Source organism: Lissotriton vulgaris, chromosome 3_1, assembly GCF_964263255.1.
Source record: "Lissotriton vulgaris chromosome 3_1, aLisVul1.2, whole genome shotgun sequence".
NCBI classification, from domain to species: domain Eukaryota; kingdom Metazoa; phylum Chordata; class Amphibia; order Caudata; family Salamandridae; genus Lissotriton; species Lissotriton vulgaris.
In genome coordinates this window covers 1,255,948,064-1,255,969,785 of record NC_141689.1, presented here as the reverse complement: position 1 = coordinate 1,255,969,785, position 21,722 = coordinate 1,255,948,064, and the positions used below count along the sequence as shown (strand labels likewise).

The 21,722-nt window shown below is 44.1% G+C and overlaps 1 protein-coding gene across 1 annotated transcript in view; it reads right to left on the bottom strand.

Moving 5' to 3' along the window:
- Positions 1 to 21,515, bottom strand: part of SDAD1 (SDA1 domain containing 1) — a 199,967-nt gene extending 178,452 nt beyond the window's left edge. Inside the window, exon 1 of the mRNA XM_086961777.1 lies at positions 21,219 to 21,515. Within this exon, the coding sequence (XP_086817903.1) occupies positions 21,219 to 21,308 (90 nt within the window). The 5' untranslated portion in view covers positions 21,309 to 21,515. The remainder of the gene's footprint in view (positions 1 to 21,218) is intronic.
- Between the last annotated feature and the right edge of the window lie 207 nt (positions 21,516 to 21,722).

The following is a 21,722-nucleotide window of genomic DNA, read 5'->3' as shown; positions in this document are numbered from 1 at the left end:
GCGCCAGTGCTGCCTTCTGCTCCCCCTCGGCGGCCCCCAGAGCCAAGAGAAGGCCGCCGTAAAATCTGGTCAGGCCGCAGTAGGCCTCGTTAGGCCTGAAGCCGGGATCTAGCGTCACGTGACAGGGGTGCCGGTGTAATTCCGCCCCCACCGTGCCCTGATTGGGTCCTTGAAATTGTGCTCCGCGAGCCGCTCTGCAATTGGCGGTCGCTGCGCACCCTGGCCTCCTGTTGGTCCCCGGTCACTGCAGGCTCTGAGGGAGAACCGGGACCGGAGCGGACACCTGCGCAGGGGGGCTCGCAGATATTACCGGAGCCCCTGCGCACCCCTGACTTCACTGGAGGGCTTATAAGGAGCCTGGGAGCCTACAACACCACCGGAGGGCGCGGTAGGAAGAGCGCGCCTCCGGGAGTCATCTTATCTTGTGCTGAACCTTCGCAAGGGCCCGAACAGGGGCCGAAGAAGTGAGGTAAACCCCCGGGGAGGCTCCAAGTCCGCCCCCCCCCCCCCCCCACGGGAGACTATAGTTGGGCCCCGTTGGCCCCAAGAGATACGGAGGACTGGGCAGGAGCCCTAAGGAACGTTAACCCCTTAGCAGGGGAAAGGTTGTTCTACTGTGGTAGCCTGATCGTTAAGGGAATTGTCAGACTTAGCTCCTGAGAGTAATGTCCTGCCTATTATGACCAAGAGAAATGCTCATATATAAGTGTTGAATTGCTTTATTCCAGCCAGATGAAATGCACTGTATTTGCTGATAAATGGCTTATTTTTGCAGCTAGGAAATGTTTACCCCCCATTAGTGACTGCTGCTGAGCAATGAGATGTTATTTAAAAGTTTGAGAAGGAAATTCTTTGCAGGTGTTGACTAGGAGTAAGGCTGTTACCAGGCCTACCGTTATTTAATATTTATTTATGTACATATTTATTGCTGAGAAATGCAAAACCTGTGTTTTAAAGGAACGGCAATGAGGTAATACAGTCGTGATTTTTGACTGCTCTGATTCTAATTCAAGATAATTCAAGATAAAACGTATTTATTTGAATCAAGCATTCTGGTGTGGACTCAGTCCTTGTGTGCACTTATTGTCTCAGTGGATGAGTGTGTTGTGTAGTCACTTTACACCTAAGCTTCGGGTGCCTGCTGGCTCGGTCCAAGCTACCCCCCGGGGACCTGGCGAACCCAGTTCCAAAGGCCACAGCACACACCAAGATGCTCTTCGGAGTGCATATTCTATGTGTTTTTTTGTCATAGCACTTCATACCCCAGCCTGTGTATATGAAAGGATCTGTGTGATTTACATGCACGGTGTTATGACATCACTGCAAGGGATAAACGCCCACTTGTTACACGAGGAAAGTAATAACTGGTCCTCCTATAGCATAGTTGTTGTGAGTAGATTAGGTAGGAAGCAGGACACGTCCTCAGGTTATTAAGATAAGACAGCTGAGCAGTAAACCTCCCTGCTGACCAGACCATCAACTGCCAAGGCTGGTATCTTCACATCACAGATAGAGCACTCTTAGGTAGTATGGGAGACTGGTAAGATAAGAACACTAAGAAAGGACTACAGACACCAAGTAGTCATATTGAAGTAACTAAATATACAACAATAGTTTATTAGGGTAATCTGAAGCATTTCCGCATTTTAATAGAAGTAATAGGTTTGGAAACCACAAAGCTAATCGGCGAATCTAAATAATTTCCACGAAGGTGTATTAAATATTTAATTATATCAGCCCCACCAATACTTCGAGCTGACTTTGGGTATGTTCACACAAATATGTTTAAAGAATGTTTTAGAACAAATATGCAGATGGGGTTCGGGAGATTATAATGTACCTCATAAATACTGCTTTGGTCAGGAATCGCCACGCTTTTTGCTCTCAGGGAAAACTGAGTGCGGGTAACGCTTTCCTGCCTACTCTTAGTGATTGTACAAGGACTGTGTTTGGGCAGTGCAAGGATAACAGCTGAAGGGGCGAGGATTTGCAACTGGGTGGGCCAACAACTGCAAGGCCAGCGCGGTCTGCAGCCAGGCCTCCTTCAGTGAGACAGGCAGCGGAGGAGCCCTGACATAGTGGGCAGTCCAACCCCTGCTCGGGGAGGGGCATCTCTCCCCACTAATTAAAGAAAAATGTTTCACTGGTAAGAGAGAAAACATCTTGCAAAGTAGGAGGGAGGTACTTACTTTCATCTGTTCCACTCAGCGACAGGTTTAGCGGCCTCCTCATGTGCACTGAATTTAAGGAAGTCGCCATCTCCTTCGAGTCGCATCTCCCCTTGGAGAATGTGCAACATGTTATTGGATTTACATGCATACATTCACTAAAATACTGGGTCCCGTAAAACACAGCCGCAGACGCTGTTCACTTGTCTTTAAAACCTTAAAACTCTTGATGCTATAAATCAAGTACCATAAAGTGCCATTAAGGCGCTACTAGTGAGGCGGGGGAGGGAACGGTGTTTAGAGCAGGGGTGGCTACATGCCTCTATTGTGACCTCATTATTTTTTACCCACTGCGTTATTACTGATCAGTAATGCACAGACTGTCTAATAATTTACTCCTGGTAATATCCAAAATGCATATGGAGCACTGTTAATGAAACACCTATGTTCATCTATTCATAATGCTACATGCACAGATTTGCAGACACCTGTGACCCTGACGATGCCCACATAGTGACTAGACCTGGATAGAATTTCAATTACTCTGGAGTAATCAGAGTAATTCCATGTTACTCTTAGGCGCAAGGGGGAAGCATTTGCAATGCAATAAGTCTCGCATTTGTGAGAGTTTAAGCTATCAGTACTCTGAATGACAATGTCTGTTATTTATGTTTTAAAACCCAAAACATAAATAAAAGGCATTGTCATTTACTATGTCAATAGCTCAAACTCGCGTAAATGCAAGACCTATTGCATTGCAAATGCTTGTTTTCTAGGTGTTTATATTTGTCACATATAATCTTCCTTCAGAAAAACCCTGGGCATAGAAGAAGCAATGCAGGGCAGTATGCTGTCTTTCAGCTGTTCCTTTAGGTAGCGCTCTGTTGACAAGATCGGATTGGGACAGAAAATAGACTTGGGCACCACAGTAAAAGTGCCCCCCCTTAGTTAATTAGATTAATTATGCAGCAGGTGAAATGGCCAAATAATGCAGCAGGATTGAGTAAATTATGCAGCAAAATGCTGCACATTTTGGAACAGTAGCCATAATTTAGTCGGTGGGTCCAGAAATACGATTATGGACACTGCATTAAATGTGTTAACTCTTACACAACAATTTTAAGTACAGGCAATGGCATTGCTTCAATACTCCCTTACGGCGAGATCTATTGGCTATGCCAATGCTTGTTATTATTATTCTAATTTATGGGTTTTTTTTTAATTAGCTTTGGAACTTTTATTGAACTGCGTTTTACCTTTTTAACTGTTTTGGTTCCTGTAACGAATTGGGTTGCTAGTCAAGGAGGGTGACTATCCATCCACTTCGAGTAATATTTACAACCCTTGTCAAGGTGAACCACTAAAGTCACAAAATAAACTCGACCTCAAATATTATGGTACAGAGCAGGCAGACTTAACTTACGATAATGTGCAAAGTATTTATGCAATACCAAACCAATAATAAAGTAAAAAATGTAAATAATAAAAAGTCCCAAATCAAATAGAAAAACTGAGTAAAAATTAATAATGAAAATTACACCAAAATGGAAAAACTCCAACAAAGAGAACCTAAGATATGATGTTTAAGTTTTACATAGCACCAAGAAGCAATACGTACGAATGATGGTCAACGGTCTCAGTAAATGGTCAATGGTCTCAGTAGATGGGACCGAGGAACAATTAGATGCTGACCGAGATGGAGCGCAGGTGGGACACACCAACCAGATTTGAGACAGTCAAAGATATTAACTTCTGACTTTAAGTCCCAATCCACCACAGTGGTACACTACTAAAGAGCCCATTGACCTATAGGGAGGCATTTAAGAGACTTGCAGGCTGTCAGACAGACCCAGCAGCAGGTCCCAGTCCAGGTACATTTGACACTGGCCAGTTGCAGGACAGGCCTCTTGTAGCTTGCTGTATCACTGTAGCTTGAACAGGAGTTCAGCTTATGACCCTTAGAGTTCACTCCTTTGCCCTTGGTACGAGAGGGAGCAGCCATTCCTTCAGGGCTCCAATCAAGGTCCGGACATCAGGTTCATTCCTCTTCTGTTCTTCTTCAAGTCCTGCAGTGTACCGAAGTGGGTGCCTGGAGATGCTATATTTAGGCCTGACACAAGCTAGTGAGTGGGAAGGACTCCTGGGCACGTCCTAACTGAGGAAGTAAAAGTGTCCAAGGCCAAACCTACCTACTTTGGACATTTACACTCAACTTGGGCTCTATGGGCTGGGGAATTAGTGTGGAGTGTATTATGGTAATCATAGGGTCCTCCCATGTCTAACACTAAAATCCACTTTGAGGTACCACTGAATCCACAATAAACCCAGGAGACAGAAGTCTGGTAGAATAAGAGTAGGCTTTTCCATCAAACACACAGTGGTTACACAAGATTTGTTTTGGCATCCTTTCCCCTTCTTTTCAAGTGTGTCACCAGTGTAATATATAAAACCCAGGGACAGGCATCTTGGGGGACAAAGCAGGTCCTTCAGCAACCAGATAGTGGATATATAAGAACTATTTTAGCATTCTGTTCTCTGCCTTATAAGTGTGCTCCCGAAATGTTATATTTAGACCCAGCACACCTGTCAATCAGGATTTGACAATGAAATGTCAAAAAGGATCCTCAAAGTCCCACCCTGCATATTCTGTGAGATTCAGAGGAGACATCTCCATCCATTCACATCAGCCTATTGTTTGTTCCTGGGAAGTGTTTCACTTGTTTTGCACACCTATTCAACCGTTAATCTATGGCTGGGAGAAGTTTGAGAGCACATGCTAACTAGCCTCCAAGAAATATGGTTAACCTTCTAAAAGTTACTTTTGCTTATTTACTAAAAATCCATCTTTTTTATAGAGTTGTACTTTTATTAACTATTAAAAATAGTTGTTTAATTATTCTTCTGGCTATTGCCATTCCCAAGCTATAGTATTAGGACTTTAATTTGTACTCTGGTTTTCCACATAGGACAGCTAGGTCTTACTACCTCATCTTAATAACCTCAGCACTCACAGCCACTTTTATTAACCATCGAGCACTCCTGTATCTGCTGCTAATCTCAAGTCCTTTTTGGTGTATCAAATGTAATGAGATAATACTGTTAAAACGTTTTCTCAAGGTATTTTAACTTATTGTATGTGCTTGTGTTACTCAGATATTTCTTTTATCCACGCATCATGTATTGCTTCTGTTTAGAGGATTTACACTGACGTAACTATTTTTATTAATCATACAATAAAAGTTATTGATACACTGACATAGGACAGCTAGGCTTGACATTGAAAATTTGCTTTTGAGTCCTAGTCACTGTAAGGGCATGGTAACATTAAAAGGTCCACCTTTAAATACCATGTAACATCCCGTGTGGACTACTCAGCCTATATACGGGTGACATATTTATATTTAAAAGTAAGGTTTTGACCTGTCAATGGGGATTTGTTTTGGCAGGTTAAACTGCAGTGTTTAAGCTGCCACAGTCAGGTTATAGAGGTAGGCCTGAAGCCATGTTTTACAGGTCACTGTAGATGATGGCACAATAGGTGCTGCAGTCCACTAATATAGATTATATAGCTTACCTATATGTCCCTAGTATATGGTACAAAATGTACCCAGGGCCTGTAAATTTAATGCAATTAGTAGACTGCAGCACCTATTGAGCTATATAACATACATTTCTTTTTTTTTAGGAATATGCCAATTTTACCATGGTTAAAGGGAGAGTACAGGCACTTCCCACTGATTAACAGGGTTAAAGTGCACATAGTGCTTAAGTCACCAAAAAACATTGGACCAGCAAAAGTTGTATAACATAGGTTGACTGCGCAGAAAAGTCGATTTCCCAAAGCACTGCGAAATACTTCACACACTTTTCTTGAATAAAGCCTATTTGCTCAGTGCCATAGCTACCAATGAGCGAGCTTAGGTTTATTTATGGATGTACTACTTTGTAAGGACTCATATCTACCTCAACTGATAATCCACTTTCTTACGGTATTCATTTGGTGTTTTGGCTGCAAACTCCAAGTGTTCTGGTCTTATTGGTAACAAGGTAGAAAGCCCACACCCACCGAAAGGGTGTCATGCTTCATTGTTGGCTCCCTCCTGGCATCACCAGGTGCAAGCAATATCTGTATAATGGAGCTCATGAGACATTTTACATTGTTGCCAGGAATTGTGCTGCCCAAGGGACTGTGTGATGGGAAAGAGGGTTGAAAGGATGTAGAGGGTGTAGGTGCAAAGGGGTATAGGAGGGTCTTAAAACTATGTGTTGGTGGATAGTAGAACTTTTTATTGTGTCCCCAATGGTAAGATTAAAATGAAGTTGACGTTAATTTGACCACTTGGAGAGGTGTGTTTGCCCTTAAATCGCCCTCTGATGAGGTGTAGGACCATTCGCCAGGACCGTTGTGCCCTCTCTGCTAATTAAGTGCCAAAGGAATGAGAAGGGTATTACAACCAGTGGTCTGAGGATTTCAAATGGTAGATCTACCTGGATAGAACAATCTATTATGCAAGCTAAAATATACTTCTTATTCGTGGTTCAGAATAGATAATAGACAGTGTGTGATGCAAAAGTTCACTAAGGTGTCAAGCAATCCATGTAGAAATTAAATTGACCTCTGCAAACTCTATTTGCATTCTAGCAATGTAAAGGCCTTCTTACCCCTTTATTGAGGTTCAATTGTCTCATCATATTGGAGGAAAATATGGGACTGGGCTGCTGTAATTAAATAACGAAATCATGTCTGGACTTGTCTAGCAGAATCTTTACAAGCAGTCACATAGTAGCGATCGTAATAGCAAGCTTAAGCATTCTTCCAGTGCCTAGTCTAACCCCAAGTAAAATGAGCAATACAGTATCCAATTAGCTCTCAAGATACCAGCACAAGTTCTGTGATCCCTCTCTGGTATAATCGAGAGCAGGTTTGAAAAGCAGAGGAGGGCGTTGCCCCGCAACGACACAGAACACATTGTGTACATCGATATCATGTGTTCAAATATGAATTTGTGTGTATCGATTAGGTGAGTGTGATGGGTGGCCACAGAAATTGCAAAAATAGTCCTAAATTGGACTGAATTAACGGTACCTGGGAAGAAGGCCTCCTCGACCGTGTTGTGGGATGTATCGAACAGCATTAACACTTAGCTAAAGAGGTGATGTAACAATGTGCAAGTAATACAGTTTGAAGTACTTAGAAACAGTTAATTACAATAATAACCGAACACAACAGCTTTGAGTCATTACCTTTTGCCTTCGAAGCAAGGGATGACCATTGTGAATATCTATACTGGAGGATGCATTTCCTTGCTATGCTCTCCCCCATTCATCCTCTTGTGTTCGGATACTAGCTGAAAACCTTATGGACTCTGATAAATCCCTAGGTGTAACTCTTGATAAAAGACTCAACCTTCAAACAAAAATCTACTCAAAGTGTACGTTTTCAACTGTCAATAATTTGGAGGATTTGCCAATCCATCCTTTGACAAGATCTCAAGACTTGTTTCAATCTCCAATGTTATCATGGATTGCCTACACAACTCTCTCGACCAAACTTCCAGAAGTGCATGGGGCTCACTAGAAACAGCTTTGTCTCTTGAACCAAAGATGTGACCACATTACACTGGTGCCGATAATGCTCTAATCGCTTCCCACTAAAGTCAGAGCATTATATAACTCAGCCTGCAACACTCATAAGATTCTACACGCCTCACCTCTGCCTCTCAATACCACACATCAAAGTTGAAATTGTCTGTAAGATTCAGATATTTGCGCAGTGCTGCGAAAAAGCTTAGAGAACCATAGACTTTCAAAAAGGAATGCAAACTGGCACAGTGCTTTTCAGACAGTGCTTCTAGAATCTGAAACTCTCTGCCCCTAGGCTTAGAAACCACTGTGTTATTTTCTACATTCAAGACAGAGCTGAAAATTCATCCCTTCCAAAACAATACCACAAGTCAGGCTCTAGGGAATTTTCCTCCATGGGATTTTCTTTCTTCACTGAGCCCTTCCATACATCTACACAGAATATATTCAAGTTTTTCCTCATCCCTCAACCTCCTTTTGCTCTCATTTGTCTTATAGTTGAATATTATTTTGCCTCCTGCCACAGTTCTTTCCTACTCCACCCTAGCTTACCTCTGCAGCTCTCCTATTATAAATGTGACATAATCATCAACATTCTGCTTCATTTGACTGTTAAGTATTGCATTATGCATATATACCTTACTTGGAATTCCCTCTTCATTCTTTTTCAATATTCTATCTGATTAATTTGTAGCAAACATGAATTGCTATTCAACTTATAGTTCACCTGGTCGCCTTCATTTTATTCAACACATTGTTGTTATGTGCAGTTCTCATTGTGTTTAGTCAGCTCAGTTTCACTTGTAACTTCTTATCTCCTATGTAAACATTACTGACCTCAGGTAATTACCTTCCTATATAAAACTATATAAATAGTTGATAGATCTTATATAATAGGGCATCAACGTACAATCTCATGTCTGTAAAGCATTCTTATATTATTGGCATTACATACTGCCACTTAAAGTCAATCAAATGTTATGTAATGAATATATATATATATATTTTTTTTTAATTTTTGGAAGACCTTTATTTATAGAAAGTCGCACATACAGTCCAACAAAGCGCCCGAGGGCTCGCGAATGCAGTACATTTCAACACGACAACAGGCGAAGGATCAATTACAGAGGCATTGAGGTCTAATTTTCAAAGTTTTTTCTGAAGGTAGACAGGATCAGAATATCACAGAACAACGAGATAGTTCCAGCTTCGTAGGATCAGGATAGACAAATACACATTGCAACAAATAGCCGGAATAGCTGCTGTCCATAAATAAGAATCGTCTAAACCCAGAAACGAAAAAAAGGAAAAAGAATAGAAGGCACATAGAACCAAAAATAACAAACAAAAACCCCCCCGTCCACCCCCCACCCTGCACCCCTGCAGCTGGCTACGGCCTACCCCCCCCCTAGCAGTGTGCCTGTCGCCCCACAAAAGGAGTCCCGAAATATAGAGAGTAAGAAAAGAGTATCCTAATCTATAACTCCCATGAAATAAGAAAAGTGGGGAGGAGCCCACCACCCGTCCCTCGGCAGCATTCTCCAATAATCCAATAACAGCACATAACAGAAAATCCGGTGATATTAAGCATTACGAGCAAAACGATTGAAAAGCACAAGGGCGGCACAGAGCGCGATCAAGAGCAACAATACACCACCCACATGCCCGGGTCAGCAACGAGGAAATCGCCAAGCTATGAATAAAGTGTTCATCCCTGTCCAGTTTTCTCCTGTCCATCACTGCGAGCCGCGACAACCCAGGGGAACATAGACGAGAAGGCGAGAGAACCAATCGGACACAAGCACTTAACCACACCGGGCATAAGCAGATCCAGTGATCCCAGGATGAGTTCAAAGTACACAATCTCCAAGTTGTTAGGTGTAGCCGGGCAAGGGGAGAGAGTCCCAGTGTTCAGCCCTTCCTGGAGCGGACCCCGAGGGTCGGGGGGCATGACATGAGGAGAACACTCCTGTTGCGGTCGCAATCCCCCGGTCGCACGCCGTCCCGGAGAAACATCCAGAGCGTAAGGCATCTCGGGACTTGGGGTATCGGAACCGTCTCCATCGCATGCGGCAGCCATCTTGTTGCAGGCGGACCTGGAGGAAGGAGAGTCACTGTGAACCTGTGTGACAGCCATTTTGAAGCAATTCAGTTCACCCGTTATGCCATCCACCTTGCCAGCCAGGGCTCGAGCAGAACACACGATATCGCGGCGAAGGGAAACAACAGCCGCCAATAACGCACCATAGCCCTGCACACCTCTATTTGCCCCTTCAAGCATGGCCCGCTGCTCCACACGTCCGCGGGCACACCGTGTCATAGGTATCTCAGGGATGCAATCCAATATGTCCTCCATAGTCCTCACTGAAAAACACACAAAGGGTCAGCAGTGCACTTGGGTAGCAAGGAGCGGCAGACAGAACCAGGATGTAGCCACAGACAGCGTCCCATAAAATGCCGCCCCATCCGTTACCGAGGGAGCTGAAAATCCGGGAGCTACCCGCCGTTTGCGGGAGAGTGCACAAGCAGTCTCTGGGCAGGCAATAATCCGGGCACATGCGGTCGGGTGATGCACACAAGCAAACTGAGAGGCACACGCAGCTCTGTACCTACAGTCCAGTGTGGCGTATGATGCAGGCTCATCCGTTGCGCGGCAAAAGTTCCGGCCGGGCCATCCGAAGCGCCGAAGTTGTTCGCCCGGCTGCCGGTCACTGCTTCCACTCGAGGTCCCGGCTTCGGAGCTGCTGCAGGCCTCAAACTGCAGTCGGACGGATCGCCCACTTGCGGCGCAGTACGAACTTCGGAATTTCGGCACAGGACAACGGAGCCCGTCTGCTTTCGCGGCGTGCCGTCTTGGCCCAGGATCGCCGACAGGATAGATGAAAAGGAGATGATGGTCCCCGGATCCGGACGCCATCTTGGCTCCTCCTGTAATGAATATATTAAATAGGTATTTGTCGAGTGTGCCCTGGTGCTATGCTGAGGGCTACTACAATTCCTGAAGTAATGAAATTATAACAATTTTATGTTAACGAACTACAGTGAGAATTAGAATCTAGAAAAGGCCAGGTTTTTAATTCTTTTTTAAAGGTTCCTTGAGATTCAGTTGAACGCAGAGTGCTGGGAAGCAAGTTTCATGCTTCGGAGCTCAATACTGCAAAAGACTTTCTCCCTGGATATTTTAATCAAAAAGGAAGGCAGTCTCAAAAGGTTAGAGAAAAGGATCTTAGAATTTGCTGGGGCAGGTAATGGCATATCCAATCAATAAGATATTTAGGGCCATCGTACTTAAAGGTTCTGGAGACAAGTAGAATGATTTTTAAAAAGATCCTTTTGCGAATAGGCAAACAGTGCAATTATTTTAGCACAGTTAATGCTAAACTCCACTTAGCGGGGGCAAAGTTTGGCCACCATTTTATGGGAGACATTATGTTGGATTTACCAAAAAGAAGTATTTCCATCTTGTAGGACTTACATTTGACATGGTTATTCTGCACCAATAAAATGATGTCAGCAAAGCAATTCTGGAAGTTGACTTCTGAGGTTAATGAACTTTTTCTAAGGACAAAATTGAGTCTTGTCAACATATGAGGTAGAAGCAATCCCATATGAAGCAATTAGTGGGATGAGAGGGTCCATATATTAAATGAAATGAATTCGTACTTGTATAGCGCACGTATACCCTGAGGCGTCTTGGCGCTGTACGCATACCGCTGTGGAACTCTTCCTGGCTTTTCCCTGTGAAATGCCTACTCCTGGGCACCCCCCATGTGAAGCCAGGCACCCCAGCGCTGTTGGGGCCGTTGTGGAGATTAAGCAAGCTACTGCCCAGAGTTGCAGAGTGGGACCCATGATTAGAATAGGCACCGTGCGAGAATTATCAGGTCCGAGGAAATTGAGCCCAAGACCCTCCGAGGCAGGAATTGAACCCTGGTCCCGGGCCAGACCTCTGCATCAGGTTCTGCCGCTCTAACCATTGAGCCACACTTCTCCACTTCTCCACATATAGATGTTAAAAAGAGTATGACTCAGAGAAAAGCCCTGCGGCAAAGCCATTGTAACTGCTTTTCCTGGTGAAAAGAATTGCCCAAGGGATACTGATTGCTTTCTATTTGACAGGAAGATTTTAGCCAGGCTAGGGCTTTGTGATAAATTCCGATGTTCTGAATCCACTGCAATAGAATGGCATGCAAGATGGTGTCAAAAGCAGCTGAGAGTTACATTTATTCCAACAGCATAGTAATCACCCGGGAGGGTATCCAGGCACTTGAGCAGGTGCATAAGTAAGTGAGAAGAATCAAGACTCTAGCTTTTTTGGGAAACTCAAGAAGGGATGAGGAGGCTCTGATGTATTATTTAGTCCGTTTCTAGGCTTGGGGTTAGAAAATAGTTTGTTCCATATTTAATTCAGAAGTGGTTTATGTAGGTGTGAATATAAAATGAGTTGGATGACGGAAGATCTTTGTGGTGTCTTATGCGTATGGATGGTTTTCCAAAAGAGGTTTCAGTTTTTTTTTCTTTAGATCTGTTGATTGGATAGAGCAAAGTGCCCTTTATAAATGCATCACAGTCCCCATTCAGGTTGGTAAATCTGAATCCACGTTGTGCACATGAGGTTTGACATATTTATTTTAGTTTTGTTGGACTGGTTCTAGTATATTTCTCCTCAAAATCCAAATGTGTCTCCAGTTCCCTGGCACAAAAGCACACCAGGGAGTAAAAAATAAAGGGAAACAAGCAGTCTCACAAGGATGATGAAAGCTGTGCAATAGATATGCCACAACACAGGGAAATGTGGGTGGGTCCGGTCACATTGTCTTGCAGATCACACACTGGGTAGGGCGGTTACTGAGGAAGAAAAGGTGCCCTAGGAAAACCGCACTTTTAGAACGATTCACAAGGCTGAGCTCTTGACATATTCCCTCATGCCCCAGATACTTCCTATTCTTTCTTTGAGAGATACAAAGACAGATGAAGGAAGCCAATGAATGTTGCCTTTGATCGAACACATTCTCCGGGCCACGCACATCACCTTGCTGAAGTGAAAGGTTTAAATCTCCTAGGCTTCCAAGGCCAGCTTACATTGCCAAACAGTGATAGCAGATGCCATGTCCTCCTGCCACTCGAAATGTGTACCATTCTCTTACGCTTTCTGACAACCAATAAAGTTCAAGTCCAAGTTTACCTCCAGATACAGTTCATGCCCTTGAAAACAAACATGCCAAAATGCTCACAGTATTTTTAACACCATAATGAAGGGTGGCATTGCTAAACTTCAGTTCTCCATACCAGAGACTGCAGGTGATAGGCAGGTAGATTTTTGTTCAGCTCAGATCTGTCCTAAAGTTCTAAGTCACAGTCTTTGCAGAGCACAAGCAAACCTGGCCAACATAGTTCAGTATAAATGCATCAATTACAAAGGGATTTGTAACATATGTCTCCTATCAGCAAATATATTAGGTAAGCTAGAAATGTTGGACTAGGGCGGGACATCACAGGACTAATGCAACAAGAACTTTCAGCTCTAATGATTCCGTTAATCTGGCAAATGAAAATGTGCATTATGGAGAGCTCTTAAAACCTTAAACTGTGAAAAGCAAATGGAACCCTAAAAAATGGATGCAACGACCTATCAGAGATGATGCCTTAATCTGCTTGATAAAGAGGGGGAATAGTCGGATAAAAGTGAAAGTCCAAGGGTTTTTGCCAAAAGGAAATCATCAGAAGAGGAGATAGGAAGAATGGGGTGGTTATTATGGTATACATGTTTATGTGAAGCTTTAAGTATAGTATAACATGGACTAGCTAGCATGTTGAATTGCTGATCACAAAGTATACTGGACAGATACAAGGTAAAACAAGAGAAAAAATTAAACCCTTGAACATTATCTCCATATATATTTAATGCCCAAAGAACTACGGTAAGATAAACCCCAAAGAGATTAGTTGCATCGACTGCACATTTTGTCATCACACAAGAAACAGATAACTCCTTACAAGAGCATTACAAAAGTAAACGGTCTGAACATTAGGTCTCGCCTGGAATAGCATCCGAAGGATGCGTCCAGGCTGGAGACTTATAGCTGCCCGTCTCGGGGGAATGAGGGACAAGAGGGTGTTATGAGCTTTTCTGCCGGATTTGGGTGCGCGAACACGCACGTCGGCTCCGTCAACATTCTGAAGCAACAAGCGTGCGCACACAGCCAGCCACCACACAGACTGAAACACACGTGCGCTGGTTACTTTCACTTTCCATCCCCCCACCAGTCATCGGCTCTTTTTACACACGCACGCATGCATGCATGCATACACACACACACACAGACACACGTGAACACACAGGCACACACGCGCACAAACACACACACAGACACATTCGCGCGCGCGCACACACACACACACACACACACACGCGCACATCCCCCCGCCCCCTCACACCCCACTCACCCAGTTCTTTTCGTGTGTCCCTCTCTCCCTCGGCAGGCAGCGGGTCATCCTCAGCAGCAGGCAGGGCTCTCCACGAGCACGGGAGCCCCGCTAGCTGACACGCAAATCTTCCGGCTGACGGGCACAGGAGCGCTTCAGCACAGGAGCGTGGGGTAGGCTCCCGTCTGCTTCCTGTCTTTTTGCGGCCCCGCCCCCGTCCCAACACAGGTTGCCTGGCTTCCTGTTCAAGCCGGGCTGCAGCCGTGAATTTTTATTGGTCTCGGCAGCTGCGAGGAGATATTTTTTCCACATGCCAAGACACTTGATTAAACGGGCGGCAGGAAGCTGCGCTTTGAAACCCATCGCACCCACCAAGGAGAAGCAAACTGGGATGAAAAGAGGCAAGGGGAGCCCAAGTAACTCCGATAAAAGGAGGGGGCTGGAAAGCACTCACTGTGGACCTCTTCCTTAGGAAGGCAGCCGCTTCGTCAACGAACAACAAGAGGATGCGGGAAAAGATAAGATTTTAGATTTTTAGTAGTTCAGCACGTCAATTGTGTAAGAATGATGCATTAAATAATAGTCATCTGTTATTTACAGCGCGTAGGCAGGGCAACAGTGCATACGAAGTGCTAGATTGAAAACAGGTCAGTTTGCATGCCCGTACAGCAGACTGCCCTCACTTATAAGTGCAGGCACCCCATCTTGTCCTACTTTCTGTTATCTCAAAACAGACTTTTTTTTAATTTGCGTTTCGTATTTGAAAGAGTTGCTGTAATCCTCACATGTTTAAGATGACAAGACCTGCAGCCGTGGGCAACTGACGTCGGGTTGCTGGAATGATGCCATAACCTGTATACTGCCAACTGAGTGACAGCACAGACTCTGGTATGACTCCACGATGCAGTTTGTGACATCACTTTCTGAACCTGCAGTAAGGATTTAAATGTCCTGGAATCCCGCATCTCAAGAATTCAACATCAGGCTGTGATATTGGTACCCAAGTACCGGACATCGGCCTAGTGCAATTCTAGGAACCAGACACAAGCGACCCCATGTCCCCAAGAATCAGATGCGATACTGTGACTTAAATCCACTGCCCTGACCAAATATGAAATCACTCAAGAACCGGATTCCCGAGTGGAATCACTGCAATAATAATAACCAAACTCTTGCATAACTCCAAGAACCTCTGACCATACTTTGACATCAATCCAGAACTTAGATTGCCAACAGGCACCACTCAAACTCTTAGATGCAAGGCTGACATAGTCCAAAGAATCAAATGCCAGACTGTGACAACACTCCAAGACCCAGATGCTAGACATCGACAACACTAAAAATCATGTATCTCGTTGCCCGCACTCGATAAGACAAGGTTGCGCCATGGCATAGCTGCCTGTGTGTGCTTCTCTGCAGGAGGCACTACGGGTGCCGTGCAGGATGTTTTTGTTGCACCCGTTAGCAGGAAGAGCAGAAACCTATGGCCCTCCCTTTGCTCCCGACCCCCTAGCACTCACGGACATGTGTGTGTGCAATGGAGTTGGAGTCTTGTCTAAGCACAGTGCAGGGGCCATGCACTGGCTTAAAAAGGGCCAGCCTGACCTGCCGCACCGCCATTCAGTCTTATGAGTTGAAATGCTGCGGTGTGCATCGGCGGGATCATGGTGATAAATGAGCTACTGCCATATGCCGTAGGAGACAGCCAGTGTGAAATTGGCTGGATAAAATGTTTTGGATTATTTACAAATCAATTAAAACATTATTTTTCGTGTTTCGCTGCCCTCAGCAGGCAGAGAGCATGTGGGGCTGGTATCCTGTTGTCCACGCTGCGCCTCATTGGACCTGCACTCTGTGTGTGCTACCAGCGGTTAAAAGGGTTTTTCATCGCGCATGGATCATATCAGGCAGCATGCTTTTAAATTTTCCAAAATCCTGCCGGAAAAAAACATGTGGAGGGTTTCCAAACCTCTGAAACTGCTGCCAACCAGAACGAGACATCCTTAGGAGAGGCCACTTGCCTCAGACTCTCCATCCTGAAGGCCCAGGAAACGTGGCAGCTGAACATGTGTAAACAAAGCTTGGCCGAAGCACTCAGCTTGGAGACCCCCAGGCACTTGTGAAATGGGAGCAGGCAGGTTAGTCACGCTGTGCACTGTGTTTATTTGATATCAGCAGCATGGGCTTAACTGTATTAGGTTAACCCAAATGTAATGGCATGGATGCGTAAAACGTACTCAATTATAATTTCTTTACCTTTACATTTTTGGGCATATTTTAACACGGCATATTGTATTCTAGTAAAAACAGACTGAAAGGGAATGCCTGCTTGTACTACATTTTCTTCTTCAGCGGCTATGGTTCTATCTCAAACATTTTATTTGGTCTTTGAAATGGAGCATTGGAAACATTTTCAAAAATTGTACGTGCAGCCATGTGTTTGCTTGCAGAAACAGGGAAGTGTCACTTATAGTCGTTGAATGTTATGTATAATTACACTGAAATTATAAAAATGTCACACATAGCAATCTGAAACTTTGGGTGCTATGTTGCATACACATGGTAGCAGGTGCAACACTACCCCTCCAGAGCTTTGCTCAAATCTAAACAAGTATTATGGGTGCATGTGTATTTACATGGTGGGGTATTGTACTGTAACTGCTCTCCAGTGACACTGTGCTATAACTCAGTATTCATTTAAAAATCAATGTTTTGATGGAAAACAGTGACCAGCACTTTCTGGTTTGCATCTGCCACCCCATGCTTCCTTTGTGCACCCTGTATAACCTTGTCTTCGCATTCACTGCCCTGCTCTGGGCTGTCGGTCCACCATTGCCTACTGTGTTCAGGGCTGGTGATTGCTGCCTTTGTGAGCTGGCAAGTGAGGCTGTAGGGCCATGCTTGCTGAAGCGTTGGTATCTGTTTTGCATTGTGGGAGGCGCAGTGTCCTGGGTGTGGGTGGTGTCATGAAGGCGCAACGGCCAAGATGTGCTCTACAAGGACATTTCTCAAATGCACTGCTAAAAAGGGTGAAGGACACGTGCAGCACAAAATAAATGTTTGCTGATGTTAGGTGTGGTCCCTGTTGGTGGTATGCTGACCCGCTGTCGTTCCTGCCCAGAGTTGGCTCACACATTGCGTTACACAGCCTTTTGGCTTCCTTTTTTCTGGAATAGTGGGCTTTAATCGTAAAGTACACCCATTGGTCTTTAAAAGCTGAAGTGTTCCCTGCTTTTATCATCACTTGGTCAGGCTCCTCTGTGGTGATCTTTCTATAGCTTTGATGAGCCTGTGCCTTTCCTTACATTGCATACAGCAAGTATTGTCATCTGCCCAGTCACACAATTCATCAGTTGCCAGACCTTTTCAGACCATTCCAGGAGTACCTCAGGAAAATAAACTGTCTGCCCTTGTTCTATACTTTGCTTCCTGTTTCCTTTGCGCCCTATTATCTGCCTCTCTCCTTCCCCTGTCTCCTCTCTTCCCTTGTCTCCCTTCCTTACTGGTCTGCTCTTCCCTGCCCCTCATCCCCTCGTGCCATCTTTCTACTCTGCTCCTCTCCTCCTGTGCCCCCTCCTCTCTCCTCCTGTGTCCCCTCCTCTCTCCCCCCCTCATCGCTCATCCTCTTTCCTCCTCTCCTCCTGAGTCCCCTCCTCTCTCCTCCTGTGCGCCCTCCTCTCTCCTCCCCTCGTCCGGTGTCCCCTCCTCCTGTATCCCCTCCTCCTGTGTCTCCTCTCCTCCTCCTGCGTCCCCTCCTCCTGTGTCCCCTTCACCTGTGTCCCCTCCTCCTGTGTCCCCTCCTCCTGTGTCCCCTCCTCTCTCCCCCTGTGTCCCCTCCTCTCCCCCCTGTGTCCCCTCCTCTCTCCCCCCCTCATCGCTCATCCTCTCCTCTTGTGCGCCCTCCTCTCGTCCCATGTCACCTCCTAAAATGAAAAGATGAGGTGAGGGGGAGCAGAATTGATGGTTTCTGAAACAACCGAAAATACCATGACCGCATGTAGATGAAAAATAAAAGGGATAATGTCCTTTTACATGGAAGGGTGTGAATAAAACTAAGCATCCCAAACATCGTGGACACTTTATTTCATGGCTACGTCACTCTCCAGCGCAATGCCATAATGCTTCTTCAGTGTAACTGTATGGTATCTCCCCAGACAATCCTAGAGTAATGCAAGAGCATTTCGGCACTGCATCAACAGGACAGCTCGCTGGTGCATATTTAAAACATCTCCTGGTGCAGTGTAACACATCTTTCCTGTGTAAGGGCGGATTTTTGGTTTTGGGAATATGGCATGGAATTAGATCCGAGGAACAGAGGGGTGCTTACCAAAGACTATTACTACAGCAAAAATATCTCAAACCCTGAGGTACAATACATGTATCCAGGGCAATAAACAGAAGAGCATGTCGCTGCTACTTTGTCAAAGCATCTTCACGTGCAACACCACAGCATGTCTTCAGTGAAATGTTCAACTATCTCTCCATCTATGTCTTCCGCGTTTTCAAAGAGCATCTCAACTGCGCATTTCAAGAGGATGTCTTTGACAAAGGCAACAGCGGGTCATCTCTTCAGTGAAATGTCTGATTACCTTTCCAGCTGTCTGGTACAAGGGATTTCCCGTGTAATTCATCGGCATCTCACACGTGCATTGCAAGAGGATCTTTTGCGCCACATAATTACATTCTACTGAATGCAACACACACTCCACACAATACCACTCAGTGCCACATAATTATATGCTACATAATTACACTGCACTCAATGCAACATACACTCCTAACAATACCCCTCAGTGCCACATAATTACACGCCACACATTACACTCGACTAAATACAACATACACTCCTCATAATACAACTCAGTGCCACTTAATTACACGCTCATTGAAAACAATGGGGTAGACCCAATAAGTCAACAGGACCTGGGTAATTGTATATATATAGGAAAAAATGGTCCTTGACACAATTTTAAAAGGACAGTTATTATACTGCAGTTTATTTACATATTCATAAAATTGAACAGTAGGAAAAATAGAAAGAGGGGTGCTCAAGTGATGAGAAAAAAGAAAAGCTGAAGGCATAAGATTTGGAATAATTCAGTGCAACAAAGGAAACAATTTACATTGCACATGTAAAGCCTACCCTTACAAAGTATATACAGGGGGACAGGGGAATTGGTACAGGCTTTGAGAAATAAAAAGGGGGCGTAATCGTCGACGTTTCGACCCTGACGCAATACGGGGAATTCACGACCTCTGTTCAATTTTATGAATATGTAAATAAACTGCAGTATAATTTTTCTTGATACTGTTGTGTTGGGTTCATTGCATTTATAGCATATTAAGCTAATAATACATCTCCTGTTGTTTTTCAGATCGTTTCTGATTATCTGTTTGTTGTGAATAATTAATACTTACATCAATTGTCCTTTTAAAATTGTGTCAAGGACCATTTTTTCCTATATATACTTAATTACACGCAACATAATTACACTCTACTCAATGCAACATACAAGCGAAATACCACATAATTACTCTATCGCTCCCACTCTATCGCCCTCACTGTATCTATCGCCCTCACTCTATCTATCTATCGCCCTCACTCTATCGCCCTAACGCTATCTGTCTATTTATCGCACTCACTCGATCTATCGCCATCACTATCTATCTATCTTGCGATCGCCCTCACTCTATCTGTCTATCTATCTATCGCTTTACTCTGTTTATCTATCGCCCTCACTCTATCTATCTGTCGCCCTCCCTCTATCGCCCGCCCTCTATCTATCTATCGCACTCACTTTATCTATTGCATCACCAAAGCATCACTCAGCACCACCACAGTATCACTCAGGGCACCACAATATCACTATACGCTACAACAGCATCACTGAACGGTACAGCATTACTCGTCGCCACCACAACATCACTCAGTGCCACCACAGAATTAATCTGTGCAACCATTCAACAACAACTGGTTCAAATATATGCTATCAATGTTTCAAGCTTTATTGCAAATGTCACAAAAAGATGTTTATATTTCACTTCTGTTCTTGGATTTTCGTCACAATAAAATACACTGAACATAATTTCACAAAAGTTCTTTAGAAAAGTTTAAACTATTGCTATTATAAATTACAATAACTTTTATTTAAGTATTAGTTATTTAAAAAAATTAAACGCCATTGTTATTTGTAATATCAATACATCTAAGTCATGTAAACACAAAACATATTGCATTACAAATGCTATAGGTATCACATTTGCGAAAGTTATAACTATTGGCATTGTAAATGACAAAGCTATTAATTTAGCTATTTTCAAAACCAACACATAAATACAAACTTTGCCATTTACAATACCAATAGCTCAAACTTTCCTAATGCGAGACCTATTACATTGCAAATGCTTGATTCACATGTGGTTGGGCGACAAATCACCAGTTGACCAAATCCAAAACAAATAAATAAATATTTCTCACACAAACGACAATCAACAGGCCGTTTTTTGGCATTCTTGTTTTTTTCATTCTCTTTAACTCAGACATGACAGTATGTAGCAAAGAAGTTAATACTAAAGCAACCAGATTAATTTAAATAACATAGGACAAAAAAAAGAGGCAAGTCGACTTATCAAACATTAAAAGTTCCCCAGCTTGTTGTTAAACTTACAATTTACTCTTAAACTGGAATAAATCAAAAATTCGACTGGGACCTTATTACTACCATGCGCGAAACTAGCATCCTAGAAAAAAAATACTTGTTACATGGATCATCCCAGTCCCAACAATCTTTTCACATACAAAAAAAATGCTTTTCAGTGAACGCTCTTCTGTCTGTTGTCCTTCTCTTAGAAAGTGTTATCTCTTGATCGGGTTTGCCTTCTCCATTATCATTAGCTTGCTTTGCTATCTCCTGTCCCTTCGCCATATGGGATCTCTGTCTATATATTACTCTAGTACCGGGGAATCTCATACATCCGCATCACAGAGGAACTCCGCTTCCCTGCAGTTGGCCATAAATTGCCCCCAAAGCACAATCTTACCTCCTCGGTGTAGGATGAAGGATCTCTTTTTATTAGGTTCTGCAGCTGAGGCAGGTTGGTGGGCAATTTGTTGTTGTTGCGCCCAGACATGTTGCCTCTAATAAGACCTTCCCTAGCGTTGCAACTGTGGCCGGTTAGGGTAAGGGATAAACAGATGTAAATGTTTCCCACACACGCGCTGCGATCCTACAGCTGACAGGGCGCTGCCATCTTGACACGTCACCAACTCAACTCACAGGGGGACGCGTAAATGTGAAGAATAACTAGAGTGCTAACAGATTTTCCGTACGTGCCAACAGTGGGCGCCATCTTGCCAGACAAAACAGCTTTCAGAACCCCTCATTGTTCTCCACAACAGACAGTAAGCAAGTCATAGGATTAATTGATCCTCAGTTGTTGTCTCGCACGATGTTTTAATTCTGCAGCCGCTTTATTTGTATGTTGGTAAACTGTTACGTCGCCGAGCAGTCCAGACAGCGGACGATGCATGAAATACAGAAGACA